Source organism: Akebia trifoliata, chromosome 9 (assembly GCF_017979445.1).
Source record: "Akebia trifoliata isolate Shusen 1 chromosome 9, ASM1797944v1, whole genome shotgun sequence".
NCBI classification, from domain to species: Eukaryota; Viridiplantae; Streptophyta; class Magnoliopsida; order Ranunculales; family Lardizabalaceae; genus Akebia; species Akebia trifoliata.
Window position 1 is genome coordinate 9,983,366 of NC_141383.1, and position 23,131 is coordinate 10,006,496.

Genomic DNA, 23,131 nt, shown 5'->3' on the forward strand with positions numbered 1-23,131 from the left:
CATGCTTTAAAATCATAACAACAATAATATAAATATGTATAAAGAATATGCATGTTAAAAATTTACAAAACAATTTTAACTTTAAAATTTCTAAATCAAAATTGTTTTTAAAAACAAAACAAATCCAATTTTTACAACTATAAAATCAGCATTATATATATTTACTAAAACTATTATAAATAGTTGCAAGGGCCTACCTTCTTTCTTTTCCTTTCCTTCTTTTCTTTCTCTTCCTTCTTTTCTTCTTACTTTTCTCTTCTTTCTTTGTGTAAAGAAAATGAAACAACAAACTAAAAAAATCAGCTAATATCTTTATTTGATATTTTCAAAAAAAATATCTAGATATTTTAAATATCTAGATATTTTAAATATCTAGATATTACAAAAATTCTAATTCTTTTAGAATTTCTTAAAAATATCTTAGTCAATTTGACTTAGTCAAAGTTGTTTGACTAGTCAACAATAATTGACTTGACTTGACTTGAGTCAACAATAGTTGACTTGACTTGACTTGAGTCAACCTTAGTTGACTTAGTCAACATATATATATATATATTAAACATTACAGCTATACACTTACCTACCACACTAGAAAGACCAGCCCAAGCCTCTTTGTCACTGAGGGGTGGCTAAGATAGTTGTCGTGGTAGGGGAAGAGGTCGTTCAAGCATGCCAATGATGATCGTGATAACTTGGAAGTGTGAACAATGTGGTTGAACTCATCACACCAAGAAGACAAGCTGGGAACTCTATGGCTGTCCACAATAGAGAGGTGGAGGTTGAGGAGGTAATCATTATAATGGAAGAGGTGTCTTGAGTATTCTTTTTGTTACCTTCACTAAGACCTTGGAGCATGATCATATGCCTACTCACACTTCAGGATAAACAATAAAAACATGTAAATTGTTTTTGTGAACACTTGAAGAATAGGGAGGTCTACAATATTTGGCAAATTCACACACTTCACATTGAAGGTTTGAAACAAAAATAGAAAGAAACAATTGAGGAAACATACATCTAAGAAACAAAAAAGATGGATGCAAGTTTGGGGTGAAGGGTTTTGGGTGGGAAAGTGAAGCTACAAAAGAGATAAATGGGTGCAGGGTGTAGAAAGGTTTGCCCATGTTTACAAGAATGTTAGATTTAAGGTTGGGCAGGGGAACCAAGTTCGTTTTTGGGAAGATTGTTGGTGTGGTGACACGTTGTTCATGGAGAAGTTTCCTCTCCTATATGAGTCATCCTAGATAAAAGGCGATATTTGCTTCAGATCGGGAGAAGAGAATTCAGTCACTTGGGACCTTGGCTTCAAGAGGGGTTTTAATGTTGTGAAGTGAAGGAGTTGGGGAGTTTATTGAGATGTTTAGAAGAGTTTCATCTTAATTGGGACTTTGAGGATAAGCGACTTTGTGATACAGGAAGATGAGGGAAGAAGATAAAATATGGGGAGATGGGAATCTGGTTTGGGATTTTGGGTAAGGATTTGGGTTACAACTTACAATAGGGTTATCTTAAAAGTTTAGGTTAAAACCCTAAGGGTTTGGTTGTGGGGTTTAATTATAATGGTTTGCAATTACAAATAGGGGTTTAGGCTTGTATGGTAAAGGAAATGGTTAAAGGTTGAGAGATTTCATGGTACCATGGTAAAGACTGTCAACTAGTAGAGTCAAACTGACCATACTTTTCATCAAGTACTCCATCGAGAAAGTTACATCACTTATTGTCTAAGTGATGATGATATTGTAGTAACTGAGAACGACCATGATGAGATGAGGAAATTTAAAGACTAACTAGTGAAAGAGTTTGACATTAAGGATCTTGGTCAACTGAGGTACTTTCTTGGGATTGAAGTTGCTCGGTCCATGTAGGGCATTTTCATTTTTCAATGAAATTATGTTCTTGGCCTTCTCTAAGACACATGTATGATGGAATGCAAACCCTATGATAATACCGTTGGAACTTACTCATAAGCTTAGTGAAACTAGTGGTTAGCACCTCATGGATGTTGACATATACCAGAGACTTGTTCGTCACCTTATCTCCCTGATTTGACCAGACACTGCATATGCACTTAGTGTGGTAAGTTAGTTTATGCATGTGCCAACTACAACACATTTGGACCCCGTATACATAACACTCAAGTACTTAAAGTCCACCCCCTAGAACAAGGGTGGTTGTATAGTTGTCATGATAGCTTGGGAGTCGAAGTTTAAAATGATGTAGATTGGGAAATACTAGTGTTATAAATGCCCTACTTCAAGGTATTGCACATTTAGGAGGGGAAAACTTGCTAAAGGGCTACGAAAGCGTCAAGAGTAGAATTTTTTTAGGATTTTATTTTCAGCTAAGTACTTTATAGGAGCCTATGACTAATTCCTATTAGTTGTAGGGGGTAATAATAAAGTTTTAGTTTAAATTCTTTTGGTTAGTACGTGGACAGGGGCGGAGCCAAGATTTTGATCTCATGGGGGCAACTAATAAAGGAAATTTTTTTGTGGGGGCAATAGGGGCGAATTTTCTTATTGACTACTGTTATCCGTCACAACAACTCATTTGTACTCATAGACTTCAAAAATTCCTATAGGGGCAAGTGCCCCCACTATCCCCAATGTAAATCCGCCCCTATATGTGGAGATCAAATCCTTGTATGATTTGGTTTTTTATATTGATAGTCTAATCTAGTTAGGACTCTAGGATTATATTTCTTCTTTGATATTTTAGTTTTATTCAGATTCTTAGATTGGTTTTCTTTAAACATAGATTGTACTAGAATTTATTACAGAGAGTTTGAATAAAGAATTAGTTTCTTTTAATGGAGTTTCTTGGTGTGATTTCTTCATTGTTTTTGGTGTGATTTCAAGAATCCTTGGTGTGATTGCAATGCCCTTACGCTTCTTTCCCTTCCTTTCTCTTCTAATCTGATTTCCCTTTTCTTGGTTTTCTTTAAATTTTTTTGTTCTTGGTTTTTTTTGAATTAAAGAACTCTTAAATTCTTGAAACCCCTTTCCTTCAACCCTTAATCCTTTCCCCTCTCTCTCTTAACCCATACTCCTCAATCTACAACCCTCAAACGATCCCTCCATCAAATATTCCTATGATGGGCGGTGGGTGGGAAATGAATAGAATATTTCGTAGGTAAAGGGGAAGGCAATAGGAGCGGTGGGGGGCAGACCAGTGGCGTTTTACAGTGAGAAGTTGGACGACGCCAAGCAAAATGACTCCACGTATGATCAAGAACTGTACTCAATGGTGAGAGCACTGATACGAGACACTATCTATTGCTAAACCATCCCTCCATCAAACCTACCAAAAATTTTTACCTTTCAACATATAGCCATTGAGATTGTGGAAACCTTTCACAATGGCCAATAAAACCTTCTGGGTCTCAAACAATTTTTTAGTTTTTTATTTTTTTAAATCTCTTTTTCCTAAAACCTTAATCATTAACCCACTTCTGAATCAGATTCCCTACCCCATATTTCATCTTTTTCCCTTATTGTCCTGCATCAAACAACATATTGTGGTTGCATGATCGAATACAGAAGCTCAATTTAGGTATATGGCTTATGGAGTGTGTGAACTACTTTGGCTTAAAATCTTTCTAATAGAGTTGGGCCTTACTATTTATTGTCTTATGCTTTTGGATTGTGATAACAAAATGGTGATCAATATTTATAATAATCTAGTACAACATAATGAAACCAAACACTTTGAGGTAGACCGACATTTCATCATAGAGAAGTTAAAATCTTGACACATTTGCACTCTATTCATGAAGACTAGAGACTAGTTATTTGACATCCTGGCTAAGGGATTGAGTAGTCCTCAGTTTTGTGGTGTTTTTAGTAAGCTGTGTATGTGTAATATCTATGCATCATCTTGAGGGGGGTTATAGGAATGTAGGAAAACTCATGTAGGGGTGTTTTGTGTAATTAATAGTTATCTAATGGCTATATTATAATAAGTCTATCTTCCTTGTTTATTTTCTAAGATATGTGAAATACATCATGTGCATGAGTGTTCAATAGACACTCAACACTTTTTCCCTTGGAAGTTTTATTCTTTTTTTTCTTTGCCTTCTTTCTCTCCAAAATCCTAACTCTAGAAATCTACTTGGTCTGGTTGGGTTGATTAGAACCAGATCTATTTAATAAATGATCCAGTCTTTGGACCTACATTTGTCACCCATAACTTAATTAATCAGTTTGGGTCTTGGTTCCCCATTGGGCCAAGCATCTCATTTATAGGTTTACTAACAAAGAGTCCAAATAAAAAATTATACTTGTAACTGCAGGAAAGATGAAGAAATAAGATAAAAAATTCCTTATAGATCCCCTCAAATTCTAACACGGATCCCCCATGATCCCATGCTAGAATCCTAAGCACTAATACAACGTTCCCAAAGATGATAATAACATAAATAAATAAAGCAGTGATGGATTATAATATAGTAGCGGAAAAACAAAGAATCTGAATTATAAATGTAATATCAGTTCACAAAATCTCGGTGTGTACGGGTACTTGAATACTGAAACTCAAAATATATGGAAAAATAAATATTGGCATAACATTGCCGATACACAAAATTCCTCACTCTAACATCAAACTCCTACTCTCGTACTCAAACAAAAGAAAATTTAACAAAGATCCTAATTCCTAAACTGTAATGGAACTAGTAGAAATAATTCCATTTCTCACCTGGAAGTGGACTCTGGTCGTCCGTGTGTCCTACTAGTTGGAACTCCTCTACTGGGGGGGGGGGGGGGATCTGTGATTGGCACATTTAATATTGAAGAGTAGATTTTAGTTTTGATTTAGTTTTCTATTTTAGGACTTTAATTTTATGTTTTTGGGCTTATTTTGATGTTTTATTAGTCTATAATTTTAGTATAGGTGTTAGGGGGCAATTTGGTAACTTTATAATGAGTTTTAAATTGGCTGAAAATTCTTGGGAAATAAAGTTATAGGATTGAGACATAGATGGTATTTCTACTTTTGTTTTAAGTTTTATTTACAACTATTGGATCTCAATATTTTATTGGATAGTTGAGATTAGATTTAGGGTTTAAAGAACATTATAAATACTTGCTTATTGTTGTAATTTTCAATAATGAAGATTTTGATGAATAAAGGTTGAGTTTCTTTCATGTAGTGAAGTGATTCTCCACTATTTTTAGTGTGATTTCAAGGTTCTACCTTTCTATTCTTTTTTTCTAATCTTTATTTTTCTTTTATATTCTTTTGTTTTTCTTAAATGTTTTTTTAGTTCCTTGTTCTTGATTTTCTTGATTCTTGATTGTTAAAACATCTTTCTTGATTCTTGTACGGACAAAGGTAACCTCAACCTTTAATCCTTTTCCTATTTTCTTTAACCCTTATTTCATTAATCTCTTTCCCAAATCTTTAACCTTTAATAATTCTTTCCTTACCCTATAAATCTTTAACCATTTTCATTTGGGATTATGGTCATACCTGCAATTATTGAAATAAAATTTTCATTTTACCTTTTTGGGTTTACCCAATTCTAAACCAAATTCCCTAAACCGCCTGATTTTCTTTTCTTCCCTTACTATCCTACATCAATCTGCAACTGAAATGGTAGGGTGAGTAAGGGGGAGTTATCCAGTAGGAAATAACTATCTCAAACTAATAGTCTCCTAAACATGAGGGTTAAAAATCATTCTAAAATATTGAAACATATGCAAGTTTTCAGTGTAAACAATAGCAGTAGTGTACAATCATGTTGGAATAATAAAAGCGACACCATTAAATATAGAAGTAATACCATTTAAACAATTTGCAATTAATCTTGATTCAATAAAAGAAAACATGTACACCAGATTTGAATACAAACAATGGTAGTATAGTTGATAAGAGCATTGAGAATCACGACTGGATCCTCTCAATCAGGATTCAAAATGTTCCAGACTTCATTGGAATCCCACCATTAATTCTTGATTTTGTGGCCGGTCGCTGCAGTTACCACAATTGGGTGATCATTTATCCGGCTCAGGTTGGCCGTTGATTGTGGCTATAAGGTATAGGTTCTTTCACGAAGTGTCAATACGTTTGACTACTCTAGACTATTAATAATCATTGACTAGCCATCTTCATCTAAGCTTATTGGGCAAACATATGATTCTCGATATATATCTCTTCACATTCACAAATTACCGTTACATCACATAGTTCATTGGTAAGATAAAACATAATTATCTTGGATCTTAATTGTGATGTTACTCTCCTATGCATCCCTTACTAAATAGGAGTTTACCTTCCCAATCGTTCATCTTAGGATAGTATGTCACTCTGGAAATAACATGACAGACTATCCTTTCAAGCATTCCTAGACTTTTTAAAAAATCCCAAAATAGCTACATATATACTTTTCTTTTTTTCTTTGAAAACAAAACATAAATTAACATTACAAGTGTGTGGACTGGATATCTAGTTTCCTACCATCCAACGGCTCAACCCGTAAAAATAAACAATAGTACTCATTGTCTCGTGATAATAAAAATCAAATAAACATGCAATATCGCCTTGCGATAACAAAAAAGTTAATCCACTTACCAACACAGACAAATACATGAGAGTCCACACCCTCAATCATAGGGCATCGCACCTAATATGTGATCCCATGTACTCTTTAGTAATTCAAACCACTTTATTTTTAAAAATATCGATCAATATCCTCTATATACCTTGAATGGTTAAAATCAAAGTTTTAAACAAGTTTAAATGCCAAGAATCATCTTTTAAAACTAATTCGAAGAATGACAAAAAATGATTGAAAACAAAACATAATTTTTTGTGACCGAAAAATGCTTCTGCTTGTGGCACCGATGGAACCTGTCGGTGGCATCGATGGGTTTGTTGGTGGCACCGACAAAACCTTTTCCAGAACGAAGGTTTTCAAAGTTGCGATTTTTTTGATTTTTTTCCAACCAAAACGAAAAGGCAATTTTTAAAACATGGCTTCATGCCTAAAAGCACCAAACAATAAAATCGAACATGATTTTTGTAAAAATAACATATTTTTCTTAGTTTTTAACAACATACTAAAATTTTGGATTGAAAACTACGATGCTCGAAAACTACGACTACTAGTAATATCCAAAAATTCCCTACCTTAAAAAGGAGTCGAAAAAATCCGTTATGGATCGAAATAGGTCGAAGGTTGTCATTCGAAAATCGTCGAAGACTCTATTTTTTCATTTCACCTCGAAGCTTGTGACAAGTTAATCACTTATCTCTTCTACGCCGAATCTTAAAGGAACTTCTAAGTAGGTGGAAGTTGAGGTAGAAGATGAAAGGAGACTAGAGTTTTCTCTAGGGTTTCTTTTTAGAAAAGAAAAGGACGTTGGAGAAAATAAAAATCTGTAAATTGGCTTAAGTTTGGTATTTATAGAGCTAAAAGTACGTAAAGGTCATTTGTCAAATAATTTAAAAAGTCTATGTCCCGAGCTTCTTTTTTAACGAGCTTAGTCTATTTTGGGTGATTTTGGGATACGAATCCAATGGTGTCATCGGATTTACAAAATTTTGATCCCATTGAGTTATCCTCCTTTTGGGTAGATATTTGACACGCAAATCGAGGATTTCAATACTTCCTCCTCCAGACTCGAATTGACGTGTGCTTACAGGTTAAAGTATGTTTTCCTCTTGTTTTGGACCTAATGGTGATATCAGATTTCCTTAAAATTTTGTGTTTTTAATCCCTAGTTTAAATTTAGATTTCCAGAGATAATAACTCAAAATTTCATCGGGATACGCATCAAAATTTCAAGTCATTACATTCCAGTTTAGTAAAATATAGGAAAATATAAAATTTTCATCAAAACATATCCATGAGAGAATTTTTCTACTTCCTTTCAATGCTAAAATTATCATTGCAATGAAAATATAAGCCTTACTTTTAAGCGACAAGTGCTTTTTTTTTAATTGCATTGGAAGTTTAATGTAACTAGGGGTGTCAACAGGTTGATTTCCCATATGCCTAGAACTGAAACCTAAATGAAACCTTTGTTCAAATACTGGTTCCAGGCATGAGATCCTTGGAACCTCGGGTATGTGATCCTTGGAACGAGAAGCAAATCCCCTATACTCATTTGTACATGTCGGGTACCCATTAAGATAAAACATTTTTTTGTGAATGAGATGGTCAATTCAATTATAGAGGGGAAGTGGGTTCTCCTTTCAGCCTTATCAGGAGCAGGCAGGAAGTTGCTTGTAATTCCTCAATTGAGAATTAAGATAGAAAATGAATTCTTCAAGCAAATCAAACTTTTGGGAATAGAATCTTGGAAAATTATTGTATGGAGCATTTATTTGTTGTTGAAATTGAATAAACATGTGGAAAATGAATGGATGTTTGTATAGAGGGTAGGTAAATTTTTTTTTTTTTTGATTGCTCTAAAAAAAGAAAGACTTCACATTTTGTTTATATTTTAGATTTAGGTAAATTACATTTACTTCAAGATATTTCTTGGTTACTATTTTATTAGACTTACTTTTTTGTAAATGTTACTGATAAAATGAATTTATTAGTCGAGTACCCGAAGGAGACCTATTCTCATAAGTGGTAGATCCAAAACCAACTAATTGGTTTCAGGTACGTTGGGAAATTGGGTACCCATTGAGACCCTTAATTGTAACCAGCTACTTTACCCTCATATTAATTCTATTTTTTTTTTTCGATTGGTAAGCTGGGGTTAGAGGAACCCTACCCTTTTTATTAATCTTCTACCGAGAATAATTACAAATTAAATCATCAACAAGAATACTAGATAGTTCTTGAGGTATGTTAGAAACATCCTCTATTAGAAAAAAGGCTTCTTTCATACGCCCCAAGTCTCTCCAAAAAAATTCGGACAAGCATCTTGTAAACTTCAATGCTAATTGCTGATTTTCTTTCACCAGTTCTTTGTATTTCCAAGCTGGTTCAAGTATCCCCGTGAAGATGTTTATTGAGTATAGAGAATCTGAACAAACTTGCACAATTCTATGCTATTATAATATGTATAAATACTAAAAAGTCCAAACTTGTATAGCGTCGTCGATATTTGCCTCCACAAATGTGCTCCTGGATTTGGGTTTTGGTCTATGGGCCTCGGTCTTCTGGGCTATGTAAACATGCCTTACTAACCTTTTACAATAAAAGTATAAAAAAAAGCAAGAATGATGCTTTTTTATGCTACCAAACGAAGAAACATTTATCTCTTGCGTTGTAAAATACTCATATCAGTTTGTATTGTAATTGTTGCTTATGCATCATTAAGGGAAGGAGTTCTAATTGAATTCCATTTTTTGTTTGAATCTTTTCTTTTCAGGGTACTTATAAGGCCACATCCTGCAATTTGGCGCTTAGTTCATGGAATGGCAGTTATTTACCTTGTTGCTCTTACATTTTTACTTTTCCAGGTTGGTTTCTTCTAAGCCACTACTTGTAAGGCCCAAATTCCTACATACTATTATTAATATTAATCTCCTGATTGTATCTTATGTTTCCTTTGAGTAAAATAAGTTGAGTGTTTATGCTTGTTACTTTCTCACTCCTGTAGCTCAATTACTATCCTATCAAGATATAGATGTCAAGCTAAATAATTGTCAACTAGGGATGATAATACTAGAAGCACAAAAAGAATTTCTTTAGCTTATGTCTCAACATGGATACTGCCTCTGATATTTTTTTTTTGGTTAAAATGACTGTGGAACCCCTAATATAACTTACAATTTTCCAGCGTATTGGTTTTGAATGTCTTTGATGTTGATTGCTTCTGATGGTGTACACTAATGTTATTTTCTTTTCATGTAATAATAGATATGTATACCTTACTGATGGCTTTGAATTTGAAGTTCTTATTCAATTTCTGAGCATTATTCTCTTCTATACTCTTTAAACTGCATGGGGGCATTAATTGTAAAGTATTAAATTTTGGTTTCGATAACACTTGATATGGAAATATTTTGATCCGTGTTAAAATTAATACTAACTGCATGGGGTCATTAGTACTTTTACAAGTCATCAAACTACAATAAATAACCATATGGAATGCAAAAAGGAAGATCGTTAGCGTTCTGTTATCTATTGATGCGGGTATATGAATGCCCGATTGCCCAAAGAAATAATATTCTACATGGAAAGGAAAATAACTACATACACCTTAGTAAATAAAATATGTGCTTAAATGAACAGACCGTTAAATACCACATGCACACATTACTATTATAATTTTTTGTTTTAAACATGTATGAAGAAATTACTTATGTTATCCAAACTGATTGGGACATAGGTGATTGTATGCGTATGCTTATTACTTGACATAGACATATTGCATCAAAATAAGTGGTATATGAATGATACTCTCAAATGAGAGAGTTTGATGGAACTAATCATAATTTATTTCTAATATTGAATGAAAATGATGTATTTCATGGAAATAGTCAAAATTTAATACTATGGAGCTAAGTATCTGTTTTTTTGCTTTATTTTTCTTTCTTCTTGGAACTTTTGTTTTTAACCTTTGTATGTATATTGCTTTGAGTGACTGACCAAACCATCTTTTCTTTTTTCAGAAGCGTGATGATGCTCGGCAGTTCATGAAATTTCTCCACCCAGATCTTGGTGTTGGTATTGCATCTTTCTTTCTTTTTTTTTTTTTTAACCTTTTCTTTTCTATTTCTTTTTGAAAATTATTGGTATTGCATAACTGTTGCCTCTACTTTCCTGATATGGAAGTGCTCATTGGACGCATATTCTTTGAAATATGAATTTTCAACTAATCTTTTCTTTACTTTGTGCAGAGCTTCCTGAAAGATCGTATGGAACAGATTGCCGTATTTACCTACCAGAGAATCCTGAAAGCAGGTTTAAGAATGTTCATGTATTATTCCTTCATTCGCTATCCATCTGTTTTAATTTCATTTGGACATTCCTATGTTTATCACTTACATCACCACAATACTTGGGATGCCATCGATGATTGATCTGATTTTTAATTCTTCTAGGAGACGTTGTTTGATGAATTTGTTCTTGCTCATATTTTTGGATGGTGGGGCAAAGCTATAATGATTCGTAATCAGCCCCTTCTTTGGGTATTGTCGATTGGATTTGAGTTAATGGAGGTTTGTTCTTAAATTAGTTATGAGGTTCTCTGTTATTTGTGCAATTGATTCATGGTTCCTCTGCACTCCTATAAAAAAAGAAAGTATTGTGGTATCTGTGCATGCAAATGTCTGTGAAAGTCTATTTGCTTGTTAACTGTAATAATTTTTCTTCAATTTCATATTTATATTTTTAAATGATGTCTGTAAGAAATATTCATTCTTATACTTAACATTTGCAGCTCACATTTCGCCACATGTTACCAAATTTCAATGAATGCTGGTGGGACAGTATTATTCTGGATATTTTAATCTGCAATTGGTTTGGTGAGACCCTTGAAGTTGTTTTTTGTGTGTGTGCGTGTGTGTACTTTATTGAAATATAGCATGCCTTTTTGACTTATGATCCTTTGCAACAAATTGGTTTCTCATTCTTGAAACAGCATACCAAGATGTTCATGCCGAGTTGTCTAGCTCATTTCTTCTTTTTTGGCCCACAGATTCAAGTCTATTAAATATGATCATGATTGTATATCCTTTCGTAAAACTTATTCGTAGATATAGTTGCCCTTCTTCTAACCATTACTATGCACATGGAGTATACAAGTTATTGTCGTGCATATCTAGTCAGCTTAAAATACAGCATAGATGGACAACGCGGTTGTCATAGGAGAGAAAAAAAACAACCAAACCCATTTATGATCATTCCCATTTACAAGATCCTTGACAAAGAGAGCTTACGTTCTTCAACTTATGAGTTCCACATGTATGACAAGGAATTAACCAACGAGAGTTTGGTGTGATGGCCAGGACCATGCCTCAGTAAGCAGAGGTCCTGAGTTCGAATCACTTCACCCCTTGTTGGCCACCACCCTTGTGCTTTAAAAGGCCAGGTACACAAGGCACATGCTGGAAGTGGTGACGGGCATGTCCATGGGATTAGTCAGATTAAGTTTGGGTACCCATGTATATAAAAAAAAAACAAATGTATGGCAAGGCATTAATCTTCAAAATGATCTTGTGGACATTGTGAAAATCTAGTTCTAGGGTTTGAGAAGAAAGATGGTGAGAAGAGAAGAAGAGGGAGAGTCGAACTAGTAGCTTCGGCCTCGTCTCTCCATATATATATACATTAAGTGTTGTGGGCCCAATATGAGTTAGGGACATTCATGTTGAACATGATTGTGCGAGCAGCATCAAGTAGATGGTTGTATTTGCGTTCGACAGCCACATTTTATTCAGAGGTAAACATGAACTCTAGTGAATAATGCCATTAATAGAACACAAATTTTGAATGGAGGATTGCATATATTCAAGGGCATTGTCAGAATGCAATATCTTGATGGGTTTGCCAAGTTGAATTGATATTTCTTTGTAAAAGGTTAACAATACAGTAGGTAATTCAGAACTATCTATTAAAAGAAATGGGCCATGTTATTCTAGAGAAGTCATCCACAAACACAATGAAATAATAATAACCAGATAAACTTTTTATTTGAGAAGAATGCCAAATATCCGTATGAACTACATCAAAAGAACTCGATTGACGATCGTTGAGACAAGAGGGAAAAGAATTACAGCGATGCTTGTTAAGTTGACAAGCTTCACATTCTAAAATAGACACATGACTCAATTTGGGAGTTGGGAATAAGCTGATGCAATTTGGACACTAAAGGATGCTCCTAACGATAATGCTATTGCAGTGGAGAAACAGTTGCAGATAAAGCTAAAGTAGAAGATGCTGGTGCAGAAGAGTTGAAATAGTACATTCCATTATTCTCATGCCTCAAACCAATCACTCTCTTTGTCTTGAGATCCTGAAATACAAAAGAAGATGGAGTAAATGTTACAAAACATTGTAAAGATTTTTTAATATGGTTGATAGACAAGAGATTAAAAGGGACCTAGGAAGATTTAAGGTGGAACTTAGAGGAATAGATGGATTAAGCACTTGCCCGGTGAAACCATGGATTACTATAATATTTGAAGTAGAAGGCTGAAAGGTAGAAAGGATAGAGGATATACCAGACATTGCAGCACTGGTTCCTGAGTCTATGAGCCAGGAGGACAGAGACTAGGCAACCAAACATGCAATATTTATTGACTCATAATCTTTTATTGGTAAATAAAGATTTGCTACTTGACAACTGAAAACAGACTTTCCAAGTACTTACTTATGTCTTATGTACAATTAAGAAAATTTGATTTCATGGATTCATACCCGTATTGGCCATAGTTGCAGTAGCAAAAGAGGAGCTAAGAAACATAGAATTCAACTTCTGGAGGAGTTGGCTGAGCTGAGCATAGAGATTATCATGAGCCATAGTGGGAGAAGGCACGACACTAGTAGATGCTTGGGAGGATGCCTCAATAAGAGATACAGATGATTCTTCAGTTTCATGATTAACCCAAGTTGGCTTGCCCCATTTATCCCAGCCAAAGTCCTTCGCCACCATGGCCACCTCGACCACCATGACCACTAGTGTGACCACCATGGCCTCATGAAGTATCAGATCGAACATTGGACAGGAGCCGAAGATTCCTTGGGGAGAGTAGCAGACCTAAGGGAAATGCACTGTAAATGAGAATAAGCATTGGAAGCAATAGGAAGAGACGCACTCGCCAAAATCCGCCCCTTGATATCAGTAAATTCTGGATTTTGGCTGGAGAGAGAGAGCAGCCTTAAACTCCTTGTGCTGTCTCTTTTGGGTCTCCAAGTCAGTTGTAAGGGTCTGATAAATCTGTAGTTCTTCCCACATGCCTCTCAGGAAACTATAATACTCACTAAGAGTCTTGTCCCCTTATTTGGTAGAGAACATAAGCTTGTACAAATCATAAACATGGGAAATATTCCGCTCTTGGGTATACATCTCCTTTGCAGCATCCCAGATTTGCTTAGCTGTAGTCAAATACATCACATTAACAGAAACTGATGGCTCCATACTATTCCATAGCCAAGTCATGGTAGCCGAATTGTCACTTTGCCAATATTCATAACTTTTATCATCCACTTGACACGGATCCTCCTTAATAAACCATTGCTTCTTGGCACACATGTGCCCATGGAAAGTAATTAGTGCTATTCAACCTTATTTTTGTAATCTGGGCACCAACACCATCAGATAATCTCACAATAGGGGATTTTCCATCACCAGAAGCAGCCATGGAGAAGAAAGAAACAAATCAATCTTTCACCAGAGAGCCACAACTCGAAAAAATGGTGCAAAATCTGACCAAAAACACTCCAGTTGTGGTGTGATTCCACTTTGATGAAATCCAGAGAGATTGAGAGATGAAGAACTGATAAAAATCCAAGCTCGAAAAACTCAGTTTCCAAAAAGTCGCTAAAAAATTCCGAAACTGCTGCAAAGGTATCACCAAAACACCTCTGAATGGTGCGGTTTGGGTATGGGGGCTATATCTCTACAATTTTTGCAAAAATAAAAATCCAACGAAGCCTAAAAAAGCTAAGAAACCAAAAACCTGCCTAGAAGCTCAAACGAACAGGACAAACCTGGTTTGCTTCACCACAATCATTGAAGAAAACCACCAAACCAACCTACATCCACATTTAGGAACAAACAAACCAACTAAACAGTGGTTTAGAACAAAGAAACCTTTTTCAAAACGTGGGTTTAGAGAATACCCAACAAAGAAAAAAAAGGGTAGAAAGGAAAAAGATTGAGAAGACAAAAAAAAAAAACTAGGGTTTCATAGATCTTAGAGGTGCTCTGATACCCTGTGAAAGTCTAGTTCTAAGGATTGAGAAGAAGTTGTTGAGAAGAAAATGGGAGAGAGAGAGAGACGAACTAGTAAGTTTGGCCTCCTCTCTAGAATGTCTTGCATCTTGAGTCGTCAGCATTAATCACTCCTAATGCATTCCCAAGCCAAACCAACTATTTGTGTCTTCTCAAATGTTGGCATTCCACTTTTCACTTATAAGGCAAGGAGACGTCAACTTCTCAAAAAAAACTTATGTGCATGACACATGCATTTGATGTAACACACATGGTTTCAACCACAAAATGAAACCCTTATTAGGATAAGTCTTTTTTTTTTTTTAAATATATATTTTTTCTAATATTCATTTAGGTTTTATTGGATTGTATTGTTTACAAATTTATATTCACAATTTTCTTCTTATGCTATACTTTTTGAATGTATTTATACATTTTCATAGATAAAATGACATGACAAGTTTATAGTATGTATGTATCTGACACTGACGTACTGGCCTTTGTGCATGTTAAATTGTTGTTCAGTAATGGTATAGATCAGTGTTTTCAAAGGCACAAGCTTACGCCTTGAGGTGTCCCAATGTGGGGCGTATTGGAAATGCCTTGAGGTGTACACCTCATGTTAATCTTTCTGTTTTTTATAACTGCATATTAGTATATATTCAATTTTTTCTCTTATGTTTCTTTATCATTGTTGGAATCCAACATGATTGAACATGTAGAAATAAATTTGAATATAAAGTTGTAATCATGGCTTAAAAGTTTGTCTTATTTCGTATGAAACATTTCAGAATTTTAGCTTACAGAGGCGAAACATGCAATAATCTATTAATCTGTCAATGTTTCGATTTGTTTCGTTTGTATCGAAATGTTTCGTCCAATACAAACCTAAAAACCCAAATAAAAAAGGAAAAAATTGTGAGAAAGAGAAAGATTGCTAAGAGAGTGACAAATCTACAGGGAAAGAGATAGAGAGAGAATCTTGGATTGTCTGAGCTGTCTTCTTCATCTGGTTTTCTTTGCTTTGGTTTGATTATGAGAATTGAGAATGAACCTGTGTTCTCAAGGTGATAAGTGCCCTTAACCTCGGTCTTCTCTTGAAGACTGACTCATTAATACAACTTCCCTTCACATTTTGTAAATATTTAAGATACCCCCGTGTTTTTAAATGAATGGCATGCACCTTGACTTAGGTATCTTCTGAAAGACCTCTATAAATGTTTAATTTTATGTCTTAGAATGTTTCGTATGTTTCAGAATATTTGTGTAATGTTTCAACAATGTTTCGGTTTTTGGAAAAACCGAAACAATGGAGCAAAACAAGATTTTAAACCTTGTTGTAATATATGCAATTAAAGTTGAACTAGTATATTCATTAATAATTTCTTTTTTGTTGTTGTAGTACTTAGGATTCTGCTAAGTTAGTCAAAAAGCCATATTTTGTTAAAATTTTCCCATAACTATAAAATTGTAATTTACTTTGGAAACTTTTATTATTCAGATATAACATTCTTTTTGTAAAAATATAAATAGTAGTATTTTCTATTATTATTGATGCAAGGGATTAAGCTTTGAATTATTTATTTGGATTTGAAACTTAAAATTGAAGAACATGTGGTGGCTACCTATTTTTTTCGTTATTAATTATTTCTATACGTTATATTATTTATTTAAAAATTGCATACATGAGAGGCTTGTGCCTTATCTTGAGGCTTACACCTCGAGGCACTGGCCAGTCAAGTGCCTTGCCTCACGCCCTCAATGTCTTAAAACATTGGCATAGATTATCATCATCATCAAAGCTTTATCCCAAAAGTTTGGTCTCTCAGCTATTAATTCTAGTGAAAAGAAGTTTATAGATTATTGTTGCTACTGCTTATAATGACTTTCCCTTGGTTCATTATGCAGGTATCTGGGCAGGAATGCATACTGTCCGGTATTTTGATGGCAAAACCTATATATGGGTTGGTATAAGTCGTCAACCAAATATCATTGGTAAAGTATGTTCTGCAACTGAGTGTTTCATATTTTCTTTTCATTATATTTGATATAAATCTTTTTTGGCTTCCGAAAAGTCTCTTTGTACATTTCTACTGTTTGTTTAAACTATCTTGACGGCACGCAACTTCCTATTTTTGACTTAGAATTTTCAGAAGGGGAAGCATAGCTCTAAAACTTAAGGTGTACCAGAAAAATCGATTGAGTTGACTGGATGGAATTTTGAGTGACGATATACAAAGTCGATGTGTTGATTTACTGAGTTGACTTTGAAGCTCACTTAGTCGACTCGAAGACTCACCGAGTTGTATTGGAAGCTCAACTGCGTTATAAGTGTATATTGAATGTTCTTTTCGAAAAACAAACAATAAATATGGTTTTTAAAATTTAAATTTAAATAAACAGGGCTTTAAATTGTATCCATACATTGTCTTTTGTTGAAAATTCTTTATTTAATTTAAAAGAACATATTGTGAGGTGAAGATCTATACTAACCATGTAACCGGACTCATATCGGTCTATGACATGGCTACAAAGTGTTTGACATTGACCCCAGCAAACCAGATGTGCTGACACATCTGCATGTTACGTTTCCTATGTTAGGAGAGACATGTTTGAAGTAGTGCTAGTTGATGAGACTAGAAAGGGAGTTAATAAAAGACTAGAACACTTGAGAGGTGCTTAGGAGTCCAAGGGCTTTAGAATAAGTAGGACCAAGTCAGATTATATAGAGTATGGAAGGTGCCAACTTGTTGAGTTGGTAATAAATACTACAGACATGGGATCAACCCCCCTGGCCCGCATTTACCTTTAAAAAATATGTACATGGAGTGCAGCTCTTTAGTGAATGCAAACATAAAGGTCTAGTAAAAATTGATGGCCAGAAAAATACCCCAACGCAACCATTTTCTTTAACACGGTTACGCTATATATATAGGTACACACATGGAGGAATTGGGATGGAATGGATGTTCATAAAATTCGAGCAATTAGAGCTAGATGGTTAAAGTGAAGATGTGCTTTTGGAGTGCTACATGATTTACATATCCCAATCAAATTAAAAGAAAATTTTATAAGATGACATGAAAATTGGTTATGCTGTATAGTGTTGATTGTTCAGAAATCTCTAAACAGCATGTTCATAGGTTGATGATGGCACCAAGGTATATCGAAGAATTGATTTAGGAGAAGGTCTGGAGAAAGCCAATTTCTAGAGAGAGAATCATCTTAGAGGAAGGTATATTGAAGGATTGATTTGGGGGTGATTCACAGTCTCTTCCTCGGGAGGAGAATAAAAGGATTGTCTGCATCTTTCTGTGTGTATCCTTTCTTTCCTTGGTTCTCTTTTGCAAGAGTTTTCTTGAAGGCTTTTTGGTTTGTGCCAGGATTTTACGATCGACTATTGGCATATCATGCTTAATTTCTCTTCCTCAAAGAATATGAAATCGATTTGGTTTAAGGAGAGGATTGAAATGGCTGGTTATTCTACAAGAGTCTTTAAGTGAACTCCTCTTTTTAGGCCTTTTCCAAATCTTCCCTACTTCTGTTATGAAAATAAGAATTTTGGCGTAACTTGGCATAACTTGGCGTTGGTAGTAGGTGAGGTTTTGGTGTTTGATCAAGACACTGGAAAGGCAAACAATTTGAATGTTGCTCTTGTAAGTGTACTAATGGATTTAAGGAAACCATATCCAAATTGAGTTTGGATTGGAGTTGGACCTGAGGAATTTTTGCAATTGATTGATTATGGATCAATGCCAGGATATTGTGCTAATTGCTGCAAACTATGGATGCTTAAAAAAACCTCTTAAGGAGAGATTGGTACCAAAGAACAAAATAAAACAAACTTGGATCCCAAGTCCAAAGGTGGTATAATCTTTAATAAAAATCTGACTGTTACTTGGAAGAATCCAGTAGTGGAAGTTAAAGAGAAGGAAGTGGTTGAGGTTCTTTCGTGAACTATGATTCCGAGGAAGATGATGATATGGATCTGAATGCCAGCAAGTTACCATGCCTACTAACTTGTTATATTTAGTTCATTTGACATGTCGAATTTTGCTATAACATAAACAACTTTTAATTTTTGAAACTAGGAAACAAATTAAACAAAGTTATATAGATCAGTTTTAATCACTGTTTCTTTTCATAATGTGTCAGCAATGGGTCAGTGCCCTATCTATGCATGCCATCATTTTCGTGATAATTAGTAGATCTAATATTGTTAAAAACTGTATATAGAAGGGATGTGTGTGTGTGTGTGTGTTCAGCAGGAGATGTTATAACCATATATTTAAGATGGGATATTTATGAGTAGTGGTGCAGCAATGGTGGATATGCCTGGTTGAACTAGAAACTTCTATGTGTGGGCAGTATTTAGCTTTTACTGTAAATCAACTGTGATGGATGGAGACGTTGACCATGCCATTAGAGAGGAAATTGATATGTACTTGATTTCGAAATGATTGTATAAGTAACAGGCTTCTCACAAGTTTATGTAGTATTGTCTTGAGAAATATCAAGAGCTTTAGTCTGGTCATATCTGTGGTTCTCCAGCTGACATTGTTTTCGTTTGTTTTTTCAGGTAAAACGAACATTAGGCCAATTCACACCAGCACAATGGGACAAAGATGAATGGAACCCTTTGCTTGGTCCATGGCGGTTCATCCAAGTTCTCAGCCTTTGCATTGTGTTCTTGACAGTGGAGTTAAATACATTCTTCCTCAAATTCTGTCTTTGGATTCCTCCTCAAAACCCTGTTATCGTGTATAGGTTGATTTTATGGTGGTTGATTGCTATACCAACCATCCGCGAATACAACTCGTATCTTCAAGATAGGTACTCTCTCTACCTCCGCATCTCTTTATTTCAAATCATTCTTGTATATATAATTAACTGAAGTTATGACTTTTATCTTTCTTTTAGTTACTTATCGACTCTGTTGATTTCAGAAAACCAGTGAAAAAGTTGGGTGCATTTTGCTGGCTTTCTCTTGCTATATGCATTGTAGAACTCCTTATTTGTATCAAGTTTGGCCATGGTTAGTCATCCCATTCTTATCACCTTAATTAGTGTTCTTTGGGTTATTATTGTATTTCATTCACTCACCAATGTGTTAATCACTGATGCATTAATGGATCCCAGCAAGGTTTTTGAGGCTATGTCCGTGTCATGAAAAAGAGTGTCTTGACCAAGACATTCCCAATACATTCAAATATTTCGGGGTCAATATTTAGATGGCATGAAACTTTTAACAAATGGGTAGGGCTTGGACCTGCAGTTCAGTTACTTGGCATATTATAGTGCAAATTCAAGGTTATAGGCACTGCGTCAAATGTTTATTGGGAATGTTTCGGCACAACAATGCAGTTTTTGCTAAGATTGGAATGTAAGATTGATGTCGAAATATTGGATGTTTTAAGGAATGTTTCAGTCCGGACCTCTTTTTTTTCTCCTGACAAGCATTGCTTTGAGACTATATTAATCATTGGTTTAAGGTTCAAGTCCAGCTTACCATGCCAAAAAAAGAAGAAAAGCTCCTGATTGATATTAACAAATACTTCTTACTGGCACCATTGTGGCAATTGACATCTTTGATTTCCAGGTTTGTTTCCCAATCCAATGCCTCTATGGTTGGTACTCTTCTGGGCATCGATGGTGGCGGGCCTTCTGTCATTCCTGCTTATGTGGTCATGGAAACTGCATACGACTTTGGGGAGAAAGAGGCTATGATTTTGCCCTTTTAGTGCATCAATGGTTTTGTTTTTTGTTTTTTTGTTTTTTTTTTTTTGTTTTTTGTTTTTTTGTTTTTTTTTTTTGTGGGGGGGGGGGAGGGGATTTCCTAATTTTGTTTTGTTAATGTTTGGTGTCCAATTTCCATCGTTGTTCATAACACCCTCCTTCATGATCTGTAAATGCCTACGCTCTTATTTGCTACTTTGCGGCCATCATTACATAATTGAAAAACTTTTAATGTGGCTAATAATAAGATCAGTAATAGAATTCACCTATTTCATAAATTGTATTTAATCAACATTTGCAGACTAATAAAGTGCACGTGTATATATAATTGTTTGATAATAAATTAAAAATTATTATTTTAAAATTTTACATTAAATAGAAGATACACATATTTCCTATATTTTTGTCCCTCTTATTTGCAAGTAGGACATCAATGGGAGGAACAAGATTGGGTTTAAGAGACGAATATCCCCCAACCCGAACCCACCAAAATATAAAAAGAAATAAATAAAAATTGACTCAATATATTCTATTTGGTATCATAACTTGACCATGTAAATCCCCACATTTAGCGGTTACATGGTATTATGATCATAGCTTTCTTCAATAATTGAGGCATTCAAGTAGTACATTCAATCGTAATATGGACTTTGAATTGGAGCACAAGATATATATTTGTACCAGTTGAAAACTTTTCCAAGAATACGTATAAAATCGCTGAGGGGAGGGAGTGGAAGGGGTTGTAGCATAGATAACATATTAATCAGAAGTAACCACACATTCAGACTCTTGTTTTCAATCAGTCCATGAAAATAATTCAATAACATATTCCTTATCAAGGCTAACAATGATATCATGCTTACCCCATATGAATGGGCTAAAGTCAATGACCACAAAAATGATTATAGTTATTCACGAATGTCCTAGGAAAATGTCTTTGCTAGAAGAAAGTGTAGAAGTGGAAATCATAACAACACATTAGCAACTTACATGTTAAATCAGGAATGACTGTCAAATATTGAAGAGATCTAGGGCACACTCTCAAGATCGATAACTTGTCGTAATGGAAAAAGTACAGTACAACTCTCTTTAGAATCTAGTAAAGTCGAAGTCACTTCTGATTTTTGATGTCAGTTATAATTCAAAACATTTATAAAAGATAAGTTAGAATTTGATGTCAGTTATTCACATTTCAAGTATTCATCCATACTAGATTCATGGAACATTTATTAGAACCTTTGCGATCCAAATTAATTGTTGTTTCAGAGCTTTGGCTCCCAATGAAAGATACATGATAACTTAATTGTTGGAACAACTATACTTTCTTGCAATTAGAAAAATGATCATAAAATAAAAAACCAATAGAACATAAACTGTAAACACAGATCTCAATAGTTTCTTACAATGTGTTGCACACATCTAAATTTAAACACAAGAGTTAGGATGACAAAGAGGAAAGTTTGAACATGTTCCTATTTTCCTCTCATCTTCTTGATGGAGTACAAAAAAGTAATGACAAGTCTTACCCTGGAGTACAACGGTACAAATATTAATTTGTTTTGCAGCTTAAATGACAATCTGAAACAATGTATATTTTAAAAAAATAATAATAATAACAATTATGTTTAATTATAAGTCATTTATGTATTTACCTTGTCATTTACCTTTTGTTGACACAATACTTCTACAGATGAATAATTAAATCATCAGCATTCCAGAAGTGACACAAAGAATTTAGGAGGCATAAAAAGGTAGATTAAATTTATGAGAATGGTATATCATAATACTAGATAAATAAAAAACTAAAATAAAATAGTTGATAGAAATTCACTCTCTGTTGTCATGTCAAGCCTTCATGGTTGCAAATTTTATCAACAAATAATCTACCCTACAAAATCTCAATCTAAATCCTTTAAAAATGAAGAAAGGTTTTGTGACAATTCAAAAGGGAGACTATAGAAATAGAAACTAACTAAAAAGAGAGTATATCCTCTTGATCAACGTCCCTCTTTTTGCCTTTTTTTAGATGGGTAAGCTATATTTGATCCCATGACCTCAAAGTTATTTTGCAATGTATCAAATCAACTGATAAGTCATTTAGGAAAAACCTTAAAGTGTTTTTCCCACCGATTAACAAAAGATTACTATATATTCACACACATAACACAACAACAAAATAGCAAAAATTAAAACAAAAAGTACAGAGATGGAAAAAAAGAAGAAAAATAAAATGCAATATTTACAAGAAAAAATTTCACACTTTGACAAGTGTGTTGGATCAATTTCTTTTTCATGATTTTTGAGGTCAAACCTGATATTCTTTGATCATCTTTTTGATCTGTAGATATCTCTTTGTTCTTTGTGGGGGGGAATAATAGTAAAAATCACAACAAAAAGAACAAAGAAAAAAAAGAAAGAAAAAGAAAATGCAATATTAACAAGAATAATTTTTTCACTTTGACAAGTTTGTTGATCAATTTCTTTTTCATGAGTTTTGAGGCCAAATAAATACCAATTTGTTTCCCAAGCTCTTTCCTCTTTATATAATCTAAATG

At 34.3% G+C, this 23,131-nt stretch overlaps 1 protein-coding gene across 3 annotated transcripts in view; it reads left to right on the forward strand.

Annotated features, from left to right (window-relative positions):
* Positions 1 to 20,875, forward strand: part of LOC147394266 (CDP-diacylglycerol--serine O-phosphatidyltransferase 1) — a 30,013-nt gene extending 9,138 nt beyond the window's left edge. The window contains exons 5-13 of one of the 3 annotated variants that reach the window (XM_086453057.1): positions 9,330 to 9,420; positions 10,576 to 10,630; positions 10,804 to 10,883; positions 11,008 to 11,124; positions 11,346 to 11,430; positions 16,749 to 16,840; positions 19,420 to 19,673; positions 19,787 to 19,875; positions 20,440 to 20,873. In XM_086453057.1, the coding sequence (XP_086309183.1) occupies positions 9,330 to 9,420; positions 10,576 to 10,630; positions 10,804 to 10,883; positions 11,008 to 11,124; positions 11,346 to 11,430; positions 16,749 to 16,840; positions 19,420 to 19,673; positions 19,787 to 19,875; positions 20,440 to 20,567 (991 nt within the window). In that variant the 3' untranslated portion in view covers positions 20,568 to 20,873. Of the gene's footprint in view, positions 1 to 9,329; positions 9,421 to 10,575; positions 10,631 to 10,803; positions 10,884 to 11,007; positions 11,125 to 11,345; positions 11,431 to 16,748; positions 16,841 to 19,419; positions 19,674 to 19,786; positions 19,876 to 20,439 lie in introns of all 3 variants that reach the window. The other 2 variants (XM_086453059.1, XM_086453060.1) reach the window with 2 other exon arrangements.
* The last annotated feature ends 2,256 nt before the right edge of the window (positions 20,876 to 23,131 follow it).